This window comes from Lutra lutra, chromosome 17 (genome assembly GCF_902655055.1).
Source record: "Lutra lutra chromosome 17, mLutLut1.2, whole genome shotgun sequence".
In the NCBI taxonomy this organism is placed as follows: domain Eukaryota; kingdom Metazoa; phylum Chordata; class Mammalia; order Carnivora; family Mustelidae; genus Lutra; species Lutra lutra.
This window is the reverse complement of record NC_062294.1, coordinates 48792918-48809578: the sequence shown is the minus strand read 5'-3', so window position 1 is coordinate 48809578 and position 16661 is coordinate 48792918. Positions and strand designations below refer to the sequence as shown.

The 16661-nt window shown below is 42.8% G+C and overlaps 2 protein-coding genes across 6 annotated transcripts in view; both read right to left on the bottom strand.

Annotated features, from left to right (window-relative positions):
* LOC125089189 (zinc finger protein 45-like) overlaps positions 1–16661 on the bottom strand; it is an 87067-nt gene that overhangs the window by 8116 nt on the left and 62290 nt on the right. The window contains exons 1-3 of one of the 4 annotated variants that reach the window (XM_047711196.1): positions 9837–9877; positions 4026–4120; positions 587–734 (exon numbers count right to left, since the gene is read on the bottom strand). In XM_047711196.1, the coding sequence (XP_047567152.1) occupies positions 587–734; positions 4026–4040 (163 nt within the window). In that variant the 5' untranslated portion in view covers positions 4041–4120; positions 9837–9877. Of the gene's footprint in view, positions 1–550; positions 735–2832; positions 2987–4025; positions 4121–9836 lie in introns of those variants that run through there. The other 3 variants (XM_047711197.1, XM_047711198.1, XM_047711199.1) reach the window with 3 other exon arrangements.
* LOC125089187 (zinc finger protein 227-like) overlaps positions 1–16661 on the bottom strand; it is a 95028-nt gene that overhangs the window by 63582 nt on the left and 14785 nt on the right. The window contains exon 1 of one of the 2 annotated variants that reach the window (XM_047711177.1): positions 4026–4116. The exons of the other annotated variant lie outside the window; for it this stretch is intronic. Within the exon in view, the coding sequence (XP_047567133.1) occupies positions 4026–4040 (15 nt within the window). The 5' untranslated portion in view covers positions 4041–4116. Of the gene's footprint in view, positions 1–4025; positions 4117–16661 lie in introns of those variants that run through there. 2 annotated transcript variants of the gene reach the window in all.

Below are 16661 nucleotides of genomic sequence, written 5' to 3'. Positions count from 1 at the left end.
GTGTCTCCTGTTACTCTCACCTTAAATGTTCCCCCTCCAGGACAGGGAAGGGGAAACCGGGGGTAGTTACATGGGTGTGGGCTCCAAAGGAGGCAAATGGGCTGAGATGGCAAATCTTCAAGAGGAAGGCAGCTTACAATCTGGCTGACAGTGTCTGACACTATAGCAAACAGATCTTCCTCCTTCTGTGGGGCGATCTGAGAATCAGAATCAGAATTCTCATCCCACAAGTATTCTTCCCAGAAAGGAAAATGCCCCGCAGTGGAAGATTTCAGGGAAGTTGTAGGCAAAGGGTGTTTACTCAGTATGGTCACAACCACAATGCTTGTAAGTTTCTCTGGGACATGGGTCAAGTGCACAGACCCAAACATACATTCATGCCAAGGGCACCACAAGAAAGTGAGTGAAATAGAAAGTAACTAGACAGGCATTCAGTAGAAGACAAAAAGTGTTCTACAACATCCTTCATTCACTCTGGTTTGCACATGACGTACAGCTATCTTCCTGACCCACGGAGACATACAGGTCTCCCATCCATTGACACACTCACCAAGTCAACACGTATTTCCAGACACCTGCCACATACCCATAGAGTGCCTGTGCTCACCCACAGATATCAGGTTCCTGAAGTTCTCCAGCATCACGTCTCCATACAGCTTCCTCTGGGCAGGGTCCAGCAGCGCCAGCTCCTCCTCCGAGAAGACCACCACCACATCCTTGAATGTCACCGTCTCCTACAACACCAAACACATGCAACCTCAATCTTGTATCTAGTGGCCACTGGGAGCGGAGCCGCGCTGAGGAGGCGAGGATGGTGGGAAGCGGTTTCAGAATTTGAGGGACTCAAGTCCTTCATAGGCTTCTAGGCCCTTCCCCTTCTACCCTACCAATGCCACTCACTGACTTTCCTCAGCCTCACCAAAGAGTGTGGCAATGAAAATGCCCATATGTTTTTTTAAAATAATTTTTATTAACATATAATGTATTAATTTGCCCCAGGGGTACAGGTCTGTGAATCATCAGGCTTACACATTTCACAGCACTCACCATAGCACATACCCTCCCCAGTGTCCGTCCCCCAGCCACCCTTTCCCTAACCACCCCAACCCCAGCAACCCTCATTTTGTTTTGTGAGATTGAGTCTCTCATGGTCTGTCTCCCTCTCAATCCTATCTTGTTTCATTTTTTTCTTCCCCACCCCCAAGCCCCTCACCCTGCCTCTCAAATTCCTCATATCAGAGAGATCATATAACTGTCTTTCTCTGATTGACTTATTTCACTCAGCATAATACCCTCTAGCTCCATCCACATTGTTGCAAATGGCAAGATTTCAAATTTTGATGGCTGCATAGTATTCCATTGTATATACATACCACATCTTTTTTAATCTATTCATCTGTTGATGAATGTCCATGTATTTTTGTGTCTTCATGCAGTCTACTTATAAGTAACCACCAAGAGCTCTGAATACACATCCTGGACGACCCATGTTTTGTTTTGTGGTGCCCACTGCCAACAGTCCCAGAAGTATTTTGCAATTTAGCCCAAACATACTTGATTGTACCCACCTTCTTCCTCTCTCACATATGAACCCTGTCCCTTTGCTCTAACATGTGTCAAACTCACAAGCTTTAGGTAACCCTGTAGGACAGCGGTGTGGTTGGCCCTATGTAACATTCGGCACCATGTTCTAGAAACGAAGGCTTCGGTGCGATTCCCAAGGGTGTGTGCTTTACTCTGGACAATTTTGTCCGTGTGCCTGAACTTCTCCGTATGTGGTTCTTCTATGACAGAGTTCTTTCCAAGGATTAAACAAGGGAATACCTATAATCTTCGGAACAGAGTGGGGCACAGAGTTAAGTGCCTAAAAAACATCTGATATCATTAGTACTATTTCTTTGTGTTGCCAGCATGAGTAATATTTTCATCACAGTGTGTGGCTGCGTTATCCAAGAGAACAGATCCTCTGTCCTTACCTGTTCTGCATAAATGGTATTTAGTTTTACGTATTTTTCTCATTATAATCCATCCCACAAAGAACATATATTATGTAGCTTTGTTCCCCCACCTGCTGCCTTGAAAATAATTGCAAGAGAAAATTAAAAGGTCAAAAATAAGCACATTCAAAATTATGATCATATGATGGTAGATTTTCTTCCCAATCTTTTTCCTACTTCACTAATCTTTCAAGAGAATACGACAACCAGGGTTCTCCATACAATGGTCAAGAGCAGGTTATATAATCTTCTATGGTTTTGGCAATCTGATTTGGAAGAACAATCTGTATTAGTATTCCCACTTATTTGAACGTAAATTAATAGAACTACCTTTTCAGGGGAACCTGGGTGGCTCAATCGGTTAAGCGTCTGCCTTGGGCTCAGGTCATGATCTCAGAATTATGGGATCAAGTCCCGCATTGGGCTCCCTGCTCAGCAGGGAGTCTGCTTCTCCCCTTCCCTCCCTTCCCACCCCCACACTTGCTCTCTCTCAAATAAAAAATCTTAAAGGAAAAAAAAAACAAACCTACCCTTTTCAGGTGTTTATTCGTGTTTCTCATTTTTAACATGGCTGTGCATGTCCTTCTTTGCATGCCATTGGGTTTTTTCCCTTAACCATATGCATAAGTTGCCCATGAAGGGCTTTGTCTCCTTTTTGGTATCACTGTGGTAAATATTTTTGCGCCAGGTTATTGTTCCCGGTAATTGCACATAAGGTGTCTTTTGCCAGAGAGGAATTTAAAGATTTTTATACAGCGCCTCTGCTAACTGCTGTCTTTGTGTCTGTAGCTTTGAGCAGGTCAGTGAATGAAAGCGACCACAGGAGGAGAGATACCCTGAGACAGGGGTCAGGGAGCAGCAACACCGGAGGAGATGATCTCTCAGAAGAGTGGTCCAGGGATGCCTGGGTGGCTCAGTGGGTTAGGCCTCTGCCTTCAGCTCCGGTCATGATCTCAGGATCCTGGGATCGAGCCCCACATCGGGCTCTCTGCTCAGCAGGGAACCTGCTTCCTCCTCTCTCTCTGCCTGCCTCTCTGCCTACTTGTGATCTCTGTCTGTCAAATAAATAAATAAAATTAAAAAAAAAAAATGAACCCTCTAGACACGCCATAGGGCTGAGGGCCCGAAATGAACTCTCTCTGTCTTCCTGGCTATCTCTTTCACTTGAGTAGGACGCCTCACATTCCTGCCCTGGGCTTCTTGTGTGAATCTGAGCGGGTCTCTCATATTCACATGCTTAAGAAAAAGTAAGACTGACACCTCCTTCCTTGGCTGCTCTGAGGGGCCAAGCACAGAGTGCAAGTCACCAGCCGATACTAGGACCAAGGCTCGGGGAAGACGGAGTCCAGCTCTCCCTGTGTACAAACCTCCCGCAGTATTTGTGTGAAGCAGCACTTCCAGCCTGCTCTGCTCTGCCTGCAGCAGGGTATTCCACCTAAAATAGAGCCTATGTGGCACGTGTCAAATGTGAGGACAAAAAGGTGGCCAAGTGTTTTCAGAGTTGACGTGAGGGGACAAGGTTTTATGCAGAAAGAGACTGCAGTGTTGCTTAAAACAGTAAAATCCCTAAACCATGGACATGTCTCTGAGTTGGAAGGAGCTCAAGATAGAAAGGTCCATCGATTCGATGGGAATGGGATACAACCATAAAAAATGAGCATGACATAACATGAAAGGGGAAAAAAAATCAGTACTTAAAATTAGGTGTATGTTATGAATACAAATTCAGTTATGAACGCCCACAAGGATAAAAGTAGGAGAAAATGAAAACAGCTCATCTGTTAGTCGGGAAGTAATGAAGTGGGGGAACTGTTCATTTCTAGTCATTTTTTCACTCTGTAAAATAAGTAAGAATACAGCAAAACCCAAAAATACATATGACGTAAATTCAAAAGGCACGAACTAAGACCCTGATGGAAAATAGGTCCTCAAAGGCCTTTTGCTCTGCTCGAGTCATCCCCAGAAAAATGTGTGATGACCCGAGTAATGAGATGGAATCAGGAAAGTGAGAAAGGAAGCCCTACTCACCCTGACCATGGTCATGTGTCCTCTTACTTCTGGGCACGTGCAGAGTCCTGCATTGCACAGATCCCAGGAAGACAGAGCTGCACCTCGCGGGGTGCCTAGGAAGGCAGGAAAAAGGCATTAAACGTAGCCCAGGATGGTGCTCATCTACAGGGATGATGGTTGTGAATCCATACTTGAATGTTCACAGCGCCATTATTCATTAACAACCCTCGAGCGGGAAACCACCGAAACGCAGACCTATGACCTATGCAGGAATGAACAAATTGTGGCAAATCCATACAATGGAATATTAGTGGCCAATTAAAAGGAAGGGGTGCGGATCACACTACAGCATGGATGAACCTTGTGAACACTGCTCAAAGTGAAAGACGCCAGTCACAAAAGGTCAGATAACGTAGGATTCTCTTTATACAAAATGTCCAGAAGAGGGAAATCTATGGAGACAAAAGCAGGTTAGTGGTTGCCGGGGTAACAGGGGTGAAAATGGGGGGTTAACTAAAAATGGGTACGAGGAATGGGGAAACAAAAATGATCAAAACTGAATTATAGCAATGGCTGCACCACTCAGGAGAGTTACTAAAAATCACTGATTCAAGGGGTTCGCCTGGGTGGCTCAGTCGGTTAAGTGCCTGCCTTCGGCTCAGGTCATGATCCCAGGGTCCTGGGATCAAGTCCCACATCCGGCTCCCTGCCCCGTGGGGAGTCTGCTTCTCCCTCCCCCTCCTCCCCACCAGCTGCTTGCTCGCTCTCTCTCTCAAATAAATAAATAAATCTTTTAAAAAAATCATTGATTCATGCAACTAAAATGGGTGAATTCTAGGATATGTACAATATACCCCAAGTATATTGGTAAAAATAAATGTTTGTTCATCTACATGTTATTTAAATTAGCAAAACTTTGAATGAGTGAATAAGTATGGGGGAAGGGGAAGCTTGTCCTCACAGCAGGATGTCCACTAACAAGTGTATCTTCCCATAAGAAGGCTTCATTAATTGAATAGTAACTTTACAATGGAGAAACCTAATAGAAATCACCTTAGCTAGTCAACAAAGCTGAGTTCGCCCAAACCTAGACAAACCAACAGCCTTTGGCTCCTGTTACGTTGCAATGACAAGGATGCCTCAACGCTTCTGTGGAATCCCTGCCAACGACGCATGACAGGACCTAAACATGTATACGTCAGACAAACCCCAAATGAAGAACTTACTCCAAAATGACTTCCCTCTATACTCTTTTTTTTTTTTTAAGATTTTATTTATTTATTTGACAGAGAGAAATCACAAGTAGGCAGAGAGGCAGGCAGAGAGAGAGGAGGAAGCAGGCTCCCTGCTGAGCAGAAAGCCCGATGCGGGGCTTGAACCCAGGACCTGGGATCATGACCTGAGCCGAAGGCAGCGGCTTAACCCACTGAGCCACCCAGGCGCCCCCCCTCTATACTCTTTAAAAGCATCAAGAACTGGCACTTGGGTGACTCAGTCAGTTGGGTGTCCGAGCGCTGATTTCGGCTCAGGTCATGATCTCAAGGGTCATGGGACTTAGTCCCTTGCCGGGCTCTACACTGAGTGCAGAGTCTGCTTGAGATTCTCTCCCTCTCCCTCTGCCCTTTCCCCCACTTGCACTCTCCCCCTCTCTAAGTAAAGAAATAAAATCTACAAAATAAATAAATAAATACAAATAAAAGCATCAAGAACAGGGGCACCTGCGTCAGTCAGTACAGCAGGTGATTCTTGATCCTGGGGTCATGAGTTCAGGCCCCACACTGGGCATAGAGCTTACCCAGAAAAAAAAAGTAAAAAAAAAAAAAAAGCATCAACAAAGAAGGCTATGGAATGCATTCCACATTAAGGGACATAACAATGATAAAAGTTTTGTAAAATATTTATAAACAAATATACAGCTTAAGGCAATGCATAAAATTGGACTTTGAACTGAGATGGGTTAGGGGAGACTGGTTATAAGGCCTTCAAATGAAAAACAGAACAAACTTAACTACAAGACTGTGGATTACATAAACAGGATGCTATATAATGTTTTCCAGGATTATCTAATAGGTAACACTATTAAATACTATTAGTGATAACTTACTAGATATCTAATATTTAATAGATAACACTATTATGTAGCATAATATCTAATATTACTGATTAACTGGTGCTAGAATTCTATAATCAGCTTCTCCTAAATCCCTCTTCCCAAGATACCTCCTGATATCCGTATGTGGGGCTTCCTTCCTTCAGAAAGCTAGAATAAGGGGCACGTGGGTGGCTCAGTGGGTTAAGCCTCTGCCTTCGGCTCAGGTCATGATCTCAGGGCATGAGGGTTCGAGCCCTGCACTGGGCTCTCTGCTCAGCGAGGAGCCTGCTTCCTCCTCTCTCTGCCTACTTGTGATCTCTGTCTGTCAAATAAATAAAATCTTAAAAAAAGAAAAAGAAAAAGAAAGCTAGAATAAGCTGTCATTGAATTCCAGGTATATTCCTGATGTTATGTGGCTGATGGAGCCACAAAACAGGCAAAATGTAAACAATTGGGGAATTTGGGTAAAGAGTATATGAGAAATCCTTACACTACTTTTGCAACTTTTCAATGGAAAAAATTTGAATTATATAAAAACAAAGTCTTAAAATATCAGGAAACAGCCATAGGAATAACAGGAATAACAGGAATAATAAAGAGGATTGGAAAATTATATGGAAACTCATTAGTTTATTCTTTCTTGGTAGTGTTTAAAAATTTCCATAGTTAGGGGCTCCTGGCTGGCTTAGTTGATAGAGCATGTAACTCTTCATCTTGGGGTTGCAAGTTTGAGCCCCACACTGGGTAGAGATTACTTAGAAATAAAATCTTAAGGGATGCCTGGGTGGCTGTCAGTTAAGTGGCAGACCCTTGATTTCAGCTCCGGTCAAGATCTCAGGGTCCTGGGATCAAGCCATGCATAAGGCTTCATGCTCAGCAGGGCGTCTGCTTAAAATTCTCTCCTTCTTGGGGCGCCTGGGTGGCTCGGTGGGTTAAAGCCTCTGCCTTTGGCTCGGGTCATGATCCCAGGGTCCTGGGATCGAGCCCCGCATCAGGCTCTCTGCTAGGTGGGGAGCCTGCTTCCTCCTCTCTCTCTCTGCCTGCCTCTCTGCCTACTTGTGATTTCTGTCTGTCAAATAAATAAATAAAATCTTTTAAAAAAAAATTCTCTCCTTCTCCCTCTGCTCCATCCCCTGCATGAGGATGCGCGCTCAGGTACACACTCTCTCTCAAATAAATAAATAATAAATCTTTTTTTAAAAATAAAGAGTGTGGGGGGATGGGGTAACCAGATGATAGGTATCAAGGAGGGCATATGTTGGGATGAACACTGGCTGTTATACGCAGCTAATGAATTGTTGAACACTACAACAAAAACTTGTGATGTACTATTTGCTGACTAACTGAACATAATAAAAAAATAAGTTAAGAAAAGAAATTATAATAAAAAGGTAATAAAGAATAAAATAAGATCTTAAAAAGTTTTCCATCATTAAAATATGCCAGGGGAAAAACACAAAGAAATATGTGATAATTTCGTAAAATGCATCTACACAAACATACAAATACACACAAAGAACCACCAAACAGAAATACATTAAAAGCTTCACAATTGCTATATTTACATTGTGGATTAATGGGTCATTTAAAAAAATTTTTCCCTCATATTTCTGTACTTTCTGAATTTCCCATCATGGTTCTATAAGCATAAAACATATTATTAGTAAAAAAAAAAAAAACAAAAACAAAAAACAAAAAACAAAAAAACAAAAAAAAACATATTATTAGTAATAAGTAAAACAAAATAGTTGACAATGTTTGAAAAAACTCAGAAAAGTCATAGCCCATTAGCCTTTTCAGATCATCCAGAATCGAGTGCTAACTACCTGGGGTCTGACTCCTGCTACTTCCTGTGGCTTAAGGAGAACATATCCAAGAGATTAGAACTCAAGTTCTGGACTCAAACTGCCTTCATCCCACCCCCCAGCTCAGCTTCTTTACTAGGCAGAGATTATGGGGAAATCACTTATGCTCTGTGGGTCTCAATCTCATTTTATAGAACAAAACAGAAAAAGAAAGCAGAATTCCTTCACATAGCTATGGTGTGGCACAATGTATTTATTTGTATAAAACCATCGTTGGTGAGGTCAGCAATAAAAAAAAAATATGCCCCTGCCCGATTACACATCCCAAACATTATCCGACTGATGAGAACGTTGTTATAAAAGAAAAATGCCAAATCCCACTCACGCGGAACCTTGCTGTCAGTAGCCAAGGAGTCCCTCCTCCCACCTCTGTGCAGCCCTTTGTGAGAAATCAGGCTGGGGAAAGAAAAGAATGTTATGAAATGCCAAGATCATGCTGCCATTCTCAGTAAAAGTGAAAACCTCCACTCCCCTCCATGCAGTCTGGAAGCAACCCTTACCACCAACTAGACCCCAAGACCTAACGTTTAATGCCCACCTGCTTGCACTCATTAACCTTTGTCTTGCATTTTTCCTTAAGCTCTTCTTTCTAGCTTATCTCTTACCTCAGGCAAGTGAAACTCAAAATCACGCCTCAAGTGATGACAACGGCCAAGATCTGCCACAGGCCAGACCACCCAGACCTTTTGAGCCCGACTCATACTTGCGTGGAAGGACCATGGAGTGACTTTGGGGGCCGGTGGGTGGGGGGGGGACGATTCAGCCTAACTTACATAACATACAGTGTATGTATAGGCTAGTTTCCTTAAGGTGTATCCTTGACCTTGTGCCCACCTCTACACAGGATGACAAAACTTCCCTATCTAAATATCCCTCCTAACCCTAAACAAAAGGAACCCATTCACCCTCTTCTGTGGGAGTCACAGCTTTGGAAGCCACTCCCCGTGATCTCTTTATTTGCTGCAAATAAGCTTTCTTTGTGCAATGATTTAACCTGGTACAGTTTCTGACTCACCAAGGAGCAAACTCACGTTGGTTCTGTTACACCCTCACCTTCCTAAAAGAGAGATTATAAGGGGTCTGGGGTTATGGAGCATCACCCAGGAATCAGAGAAGAGTAAAGGTTCTGCAGTGGAATAGCGGACCCTGACCCAGGGAACTGACTGCTCCTCGGGAAATACTAAGAAAGGTCACCATCCACCAGGTGCCAGAAACAGTTTTGAGATTTTTATTTCTATCACTAGCTGGCACACAGGAGTGCAAGAGCACCTGGCTCTGGGATTCCCAAAAAGACCAGACTCCACCTCTGGCCCCTGACAAAATCCACAAGCAGAGAAACGAGTGGTGGTGAATTAAAAAAGGAATTTATTTCAGCGAGGCCAACACCAAAAAGACTGCAGACAAACAGCTCAAAGACTGTCTTCAAAGTACCGAAAATACTTCCAGGTTTATACAAGGAAAATGAGGGGCGATGGCAGGTGGGCAGTGAAGGTCAAATGATCACTGTCTCAATCGCGGGTGGGGCCCTGCTAGCTCAAGAGCAGTCCTTACTGCGTGAGCGGGTAGTTCTGGTTCCCACGAGGGGATGCTTTGCCCTCAGGGTCTTCCACCCGAGCCGAGACAAGCTGGAAAGAAGCCAACTAGAAAGTTTGAGGTCAAAATGGAGGCAGCTTTCACCACCTCTTTCAATTCCCCAACACCAGGAAGCAGAAGCACCCGTGGGTGTAGGGAGGCCGACAGTGGGCGAGCTGAGACGCGCAGAAACTCTCAAACCAGGCGATAGGTGACCCCACCCCACCCCAGGACTCGCAAACCACCCTGAAAGCAGAGTCTCCCCCAAAGATGCACACCCCTGCCATGCCCCCTCCATACCTGTATACTCTGCCCAAGCTTCTTTCCCCCTAAAACACCGGGTCGCTGCAGGTCCCGAGCAGACCCAGGAAGTTTGGAAGCGCCGGAGAGGCGGAACTGACGCACCTCTCCCAAAGAAAATTCAGTAGCAACCTCACACTCACCCAACGGAAGTGCCGGCGGGACCACGGAGCCCCTGGACTACACTTCCCAGGATGCACGAGAACCGCCTTCCTGAGCGGAAGTGTACGCTACTACACAGAGAGTCTGGATTGCACCTCCCAGAATGCATCAGATCTACCTTCAGGAGCGGAACTTCATGGCACCACACGGGGCGACTGGACTACACTTCCCAGAGTGCTGACGGCAAAAACGTTCTTAGTCTGACGCTCCAAAACAAATCTTCCAGCTATTGGGAGCTCCTTGTCTATACTTCTCCCAAATGCCAGAAAGGAAGGAATCACGTAGTCTCGATTTCTTGAGTGGCCATACGGGTTTCTACATTAAGAGTCTGCATTACCTCTGCCCGAGTCTTGTGCAAAATTATTCCATGGATACAACTTCCTGAATTTGAAGTACCTCCCAATTGTGACAGGAATATTGTTGGGAAGGGAACGGGTGAGGAGATAACAATCTTCAAGAAATTAAACGGAAATGATTGCTTAGGCGACACTAGTTGATTGAAAGGAGGATGATGTTTAGTATAATCTGATGATATGAGGCTAAAAGAGAGTTTAAAAGAATGGGTGGGGTAGAATTTGGGAGAGGCAGTGAAGAGCAAGGAAGCTACGCGTCCCTACTCCAGACCCTGATGTGCCCCAAGTTTAATGGGAAAAACAACATAAGAGGGCCAAAGTGGAAGCTTGTCCTCACAGAAAATCGCTCTTCCCTCACTTAAACTTTTCATTAAAATTATCCCTACTTCGGAGGTGAAAACGTCAAGTTTCAGTGAAGATACAAAATTGTCCACTATCTCGAAGCAAGCAGAACAGCTGCAGAGCTTGACATTGGCGTTATTCTGATTCCCAAAGCCTATGACTTAATGCCAAAGCACTGAGGAGGATTCTGTAGGTGAGGGAGTATATTCTAGTATTAAGAGTTTTTTCCTTTTTTCTGGTTAAAATATCTTTATTATAGTTAGCAATTTTAAAAGATGCATGTTACTGAAAACTAAAAATAGTATGAGGGAAGTAAGGGGGAAAATGCACCTAGAATCCTTCCCCCTGAAGAAGAAAAAAGTTTGTCTCCACACAAACTTACATATACCTATCAACATACATATTTGACTTTTAAAAATGAAGTCTCGTGTTCTCTTTCCATTTTTGTAAACTCAGTATAATTTAAAGATTTTCTAGTATCAGTCACTGGAAAATCTAACTCCTTCCAAATGAGCCATATGAGGTTGCATTGAGTGGATTGGATATGGAAAACAAAACAGCCCCTGACGTCTGGTGGAACAGTATTACATACTGGACACTGATTTAGAGCATACACAGTATCTGGGAGGACAGTGTGCAGCCCCACAGGTTCCTGCCACCTAACTGCAGTATAACTGAGTCTTCAAATGTCATCTCACCATACCACGAAGCCAATTACATCAGGATGACAGGGAAAAGGGATAGTGGCAGAGCAGCTTACATTGCAGCCAAGACCTATTGCAGAACCTTCTCTTGTTCTGGGTCCCAAAAGTTTTCACGTCATTCATAAAAGGCAAAGTGGCACACCCCAATTAGGACTACATTACCTCTAAAATCTAAAGAGGTCCACTAGATATTGTACCTCATTTTTGTGGGAAGATGCAACACATTCTTCACCTAGAAGGACAGTTCAACATACACCACTGAATGCCTGGAAATTTTACTTCAGGTGAAGGCTCCCTGAATATTTCTGGGATTATTCCCACCTTATTACATGCAAGTCAATACAACTAAGGTAGTTCCTACCTCTTGCTCACCAGATCCAATCAGCATAATATCATCAATGTGCCAATTGAGAGCAGCAAGGATTCAGTCACTGCAAAAAAAAACAAAACAAAACAAAACAAAAACCCAAAACTCTGATTATTTCCTCTCAGGGCATAGTCACACTGGATACAATAGCCATAGGTCCCTTTGGGGGTACTCTGGAGAAAAGATTAACAGCCCACATTTTTGCAGTACAGAAGTTTTCATCCTCAAGAGGACCTGGCCTCTCCTTTACCCAAAGGATTCTGGCTTCGTAAACTGGCCATGTCTTAGAATTTATTTAGGAACCGTGACTCTCTGTTTTGATGATTCAAGTTAGACTTCTGTTTACTTGATCTAAAACTCTGCCACCTTTGTAGATCAAATAATAATTCAGTAGACTTTCCATCTTTTTATTCACTAGGGACACCAAGATCAACAAGGAAATGTAGAGTTATTTTTAGAAAACATATTGTAAGCCCTAAGGGGTGACTGTGGAAGCAGGTGGAACATCAGCAGCATTCCTGTTCTTGGGCTATTGAACGCAATGGCTGTGTGGGAGCAGGATCCCATGATCCCCAGGGGCAGGGTATAGGTTAGGAGCGATGAAAGAATGTAACCCTCAGTCCCCACTTCCTGTGCCTGGCAATTGCTAGCCCAAACATCCTGTTCCTCCCTTATCCCATGACTGACTCCCTGTGTGCCTACATGCAGGGGAGAATGCAAGCCTGTTTAATGGCTTCAAGATAGTTGCCATCCCTTTGTACTCCTTTCCCACGCTTCTAGGCATTTGCCCTTGCTTTTCTGGTTAAAACAAAACAAAACAGGGCGCCTGGGTAGCTCAATAGGTTAAGCCTCTGCCTTCAGCTCAGGTCATGATCTCAGGGTCCTGGAATTGAGTCCCGCATCGGGCTCTCTGCTCAGCGGGGAACCTGCTTCCTCCTCTCTCTGTCTCTGCCTGCCTCTCTGCCTACTTGTGATCTCTCTCTGTCAAATGAAAAAATTACTAAAACAAAACAAAACAAAACAAAACAAAACAAAAGCTATGTGCAGAATTCAGCTGCTCCTGCTCTGCTTTGCAAGGCAGCCTGCATGGCCACTCAGATTGGTGTCTGAGAACTTTATTTCAATGTGCAAGGAAAGTTCAAGAAGCCAGTGCATAATGACTTGAAACATTCAAGTCATTAATAGTTGAGCTGGAATTTGAAGCCATGCGCTCTTTTTTTCCCCCCGCTTTGTCCAATATAGTTAGGAGCAAACCCCTTATACTCTTTAGTGTGACTGATATGTTTTGAGGTCTTCAATAGTTATTTCCTTAAGAGTATCGAAAGTGGGGGCGCCTCGGTGGCTCAGTGGGTTAAAACCTCTGCCTTCGGCTCAGGTCATGATCCCAGGGTCCTGGGATCGAGCCCCGCATCGGGCTCTCTGCTCGGCAGGGAGCCTGCTTCCCTTCCTCTCTGTCTGTCTGCCTCTCTGCCTACTTGTGATCTCTGTCTGTCAAATAAATAAATAAAGTCTTTTAAAAAAAACTAAAAAAAAAAAGAGTATCGAATGTGTATTTCATATATTTCATATATGTTTGTTATGTCACACCATGGTAAGTGCCCTATTTTGCATTGGAAATAGAGTCATTAGTGCCTTTGAATCTATTAAGATTCAAGAACCAATTCTAGAAAACACAATTCAGAAAATTTATTCTAAACATTCTGTTTCTCCAGGGGTGCCTGGGTGGCTCAGTCAGCTAAGCAGCTGCCTTAGGCTTGGGTCATGATCCCAAGGTCCTGGGATCAAGCCCCATCCCAGGCTCTCTGCTCAGCAGGAAGCCTGCTTTTCTCTCTGCCTGCTGCCCTGTCTACGGAATACTGTGTAGGTGCTAGAAATGAGGTTGTAGGTCCATTTATTGAAGTGACCTTCAAGAATTGTTTCAATTTAGTGAAAAACTCTAATTAGAAAATAGTATGCATTGGGGGACCTGCGTGGCTCAGTGGGTTAAAGTCTCTGCCTTTGGCTCAGGTCATGATCCCAGAGTCCTGGGATCGAGCCCCGCATTGGGCTCTCTGCTCAGCAGGGAGCCTGCTCCCCACCCCTCTCTCTCTGCCTGCCTCTCTGCCTACTTACGATCTCTGTCAAATAAATAAATAAAATATTTTTTAAAAGGGAAAGAAAATAGTATGCATTAGGTTCTTAGTTTGTAAAATTCTATACAACTCGGGACGCCTGGGTGGCTCAGTTGGTTGGACGACTGCCTTCGGCTCAGGTCATGATCCTGGAGTCCCGGGATCGAGTCCCGCATCGGGCTCCCAGCTCCACGGGGAGTCTGCTTCTCTCTCTGACCTTCTCCTAGCTCATGCTCTCTCTCACTGTCTCTCTCTCAAATAAATAAATAAAATCTTTAAAAAAAAATTCTATACAACTCTTACTTGTTTGCCTAGAGGTACTGAAGAATGCTCATCAAAATATTAATAGTGGTGAGTTCCTACTACTTTCCACTTTATTCTTTTGAGTTTCCTCTATTGATGTGCTTCTTTGCAATGTCCAGGCATTTTTCCTGTCAGTAAAAAAATATGAAAGTATTTATACTTTAAACAAATCTTTCAAGAATTAAATAATTTGTAGTAAGACATGGCATATGTAACAAAATGTCAGTCTCCAGATGAATAAGGCAGAGGTTCTGATAACTTTAGAATCAGTCACAGTGTGTCAAATAAACAGGAGATATTGTTGTACTGGACTCAGGTCTTTAAATGGATATCCTACCAATATGGTTAGATGTTAATGACATCTATGATGAGAAAGGATAATGACCTTTCTATTATGAGAAAGGATAATGACCTCAAACAATCCCCATCAAATGTAGGTAAGTTCAAAGCTAAGATAAGGAAATCCATAGGGACCACATAAGAAAAGTGAAGTCCATGGTGACAAGTGGGAGTGAAGCTGGATGATCTCACAAAAGCTGTGGAACTAGATACAAATCTAAGCATTTACTACTGATTGTGGTTGGGAGGCTAAGCCTCCCACTTTGGAGACATGAACATGAACACACGCCAGCCAGTCTCAGGTTGTCACCACCTGGGACCACCTTGAGGACCCCTGCAAAGCAGGTTAGGTGTAAGCCCCACCTGTAGTCTTTTCGGTTTTACGAGTTAAGTACTTTTGGCTTAATCTGGTGAGATTTGTTACAAATAACTACCTTGGTGATGACTTACTAGTATTCAATGACATTTTAAAAGGAGAAAAAAATTATGGGCCATAGATCTCTGTAGACCATGTATAGAGGAAAGTTAATATAGCAGTTCTGAGACAGGGATCCTTACTTAGGCCTGCTTGCAAGCCTGGATTTGGCTGGTGTCAGGGAACATGGATTTGGGAAGACTTAACTCCATTTCATTACTGGTAAGAGCCTCTCTCCTCTCATGTTCTCTCTCGAAAAAAAAAATAAAAATCTTAAAAAAAAAGAAAAGAAATCTACTAGATATACTTTGTAAGTAAAGCCCTTTAGTCAATACACTTAAAATATCACCATGGTGTCCAAGAAGTGTGGAAAGGCATACAAAACTGCTCTTTCTTCTTAGAGGTTTGGCTACTATGCTATGATCTCTACCCATGCATTTTTTCTTCAAATCATTTCTTTTAACCCCCACCATATAACCATGTTACTACTACCTCCAGTATTTGTTTCTGCTCCCTGGCTTATGCCTCAAGACGCATCTTGTGCATTAACTATAAAGACGGTTGATCCTAATCATTACTTTATCGCTGTATTCAAAGCAAAAATTTGTTTTTGAATACTGCTTGAGTCCTGTTCGTTAATTTTGATCTTATCTGTCATATAATCTAAAGCAATCTTAATTAGGTGACTTTAACTGTAAGGGGCTCATATAAATTATTTTTCAAATATTATTGCACATAATTTACTAGTTTGATCAAACTGATGTTGAGAAATAAAAACATAATAGAGGGCGCCTGGGTGGCTTAGTTAAGTGTCCAACTCTGAGTTTCAGCTCAGGTCATGATCTCAGGGTCATGCGATCAAGCTCTGCATTTGGCTCTGCGCTCTAGTGTGGAGTCTGCTGGAGATACTCCTTGCCAGAGAATATTACTGAGTATCAACTTCCACATTATATATGGATATACACAAAACACACATACACACAAGAGAGTTATGAATTTTATTATACTATGAAGGCTATGGTCTGATTTTACAAAGCCTGTATTATGTTCTCCTGATATTACATGTCCATTACTTTAATGGCCCCATGTTATTATGGGAACATATGAAATTTAAACCAATTCTTATTGTGAACATTTATTATTTCCATTTTAAAAACTGTGGTGTTATTGATGTGGTTTTCATCTTTTCATTGTTTGACTCTCATAATCATATGTTCCTAGTTTGATTTCCAGGTCACAGTTACATGTATTGTCACCAAGCAAGAAAAACATGTTAACTGTCATTTCTGTACCAGTAATTAATATATCTGACGAAAGCACCAAATCCCCAATTTTTTCTATTATTTATTTCACGGGGATGAGGGAGAATATGGGAAGCTGATATGCTAAATGTCCTTCAAATTTGGCATAGCTTCTACCAGAGAAGTTTGATTTTTAAAAAAATGCTACAATTAGAAGGCATTTCTAATATATGATCTGATATAAAAGATCACACAGAAATGCAGAAATTTGATCGCTTCTTGGCCTTTTGGCTAAGATCAAATGTAGAAATGCAGAAATTTGAAAATCAATGATGAACTCAAAATTAAGAAAATTTTATCATTACTAAATCTGACACTTCTGTTACTTTGAACCCTTGCCTTAACATTGTTGAGAAAGTCCAATTAAGCTATGTGCAATGGCCAGTTATTGCAAAGTTAAAATTGAATGAGAAAAACCACAAAAGAGT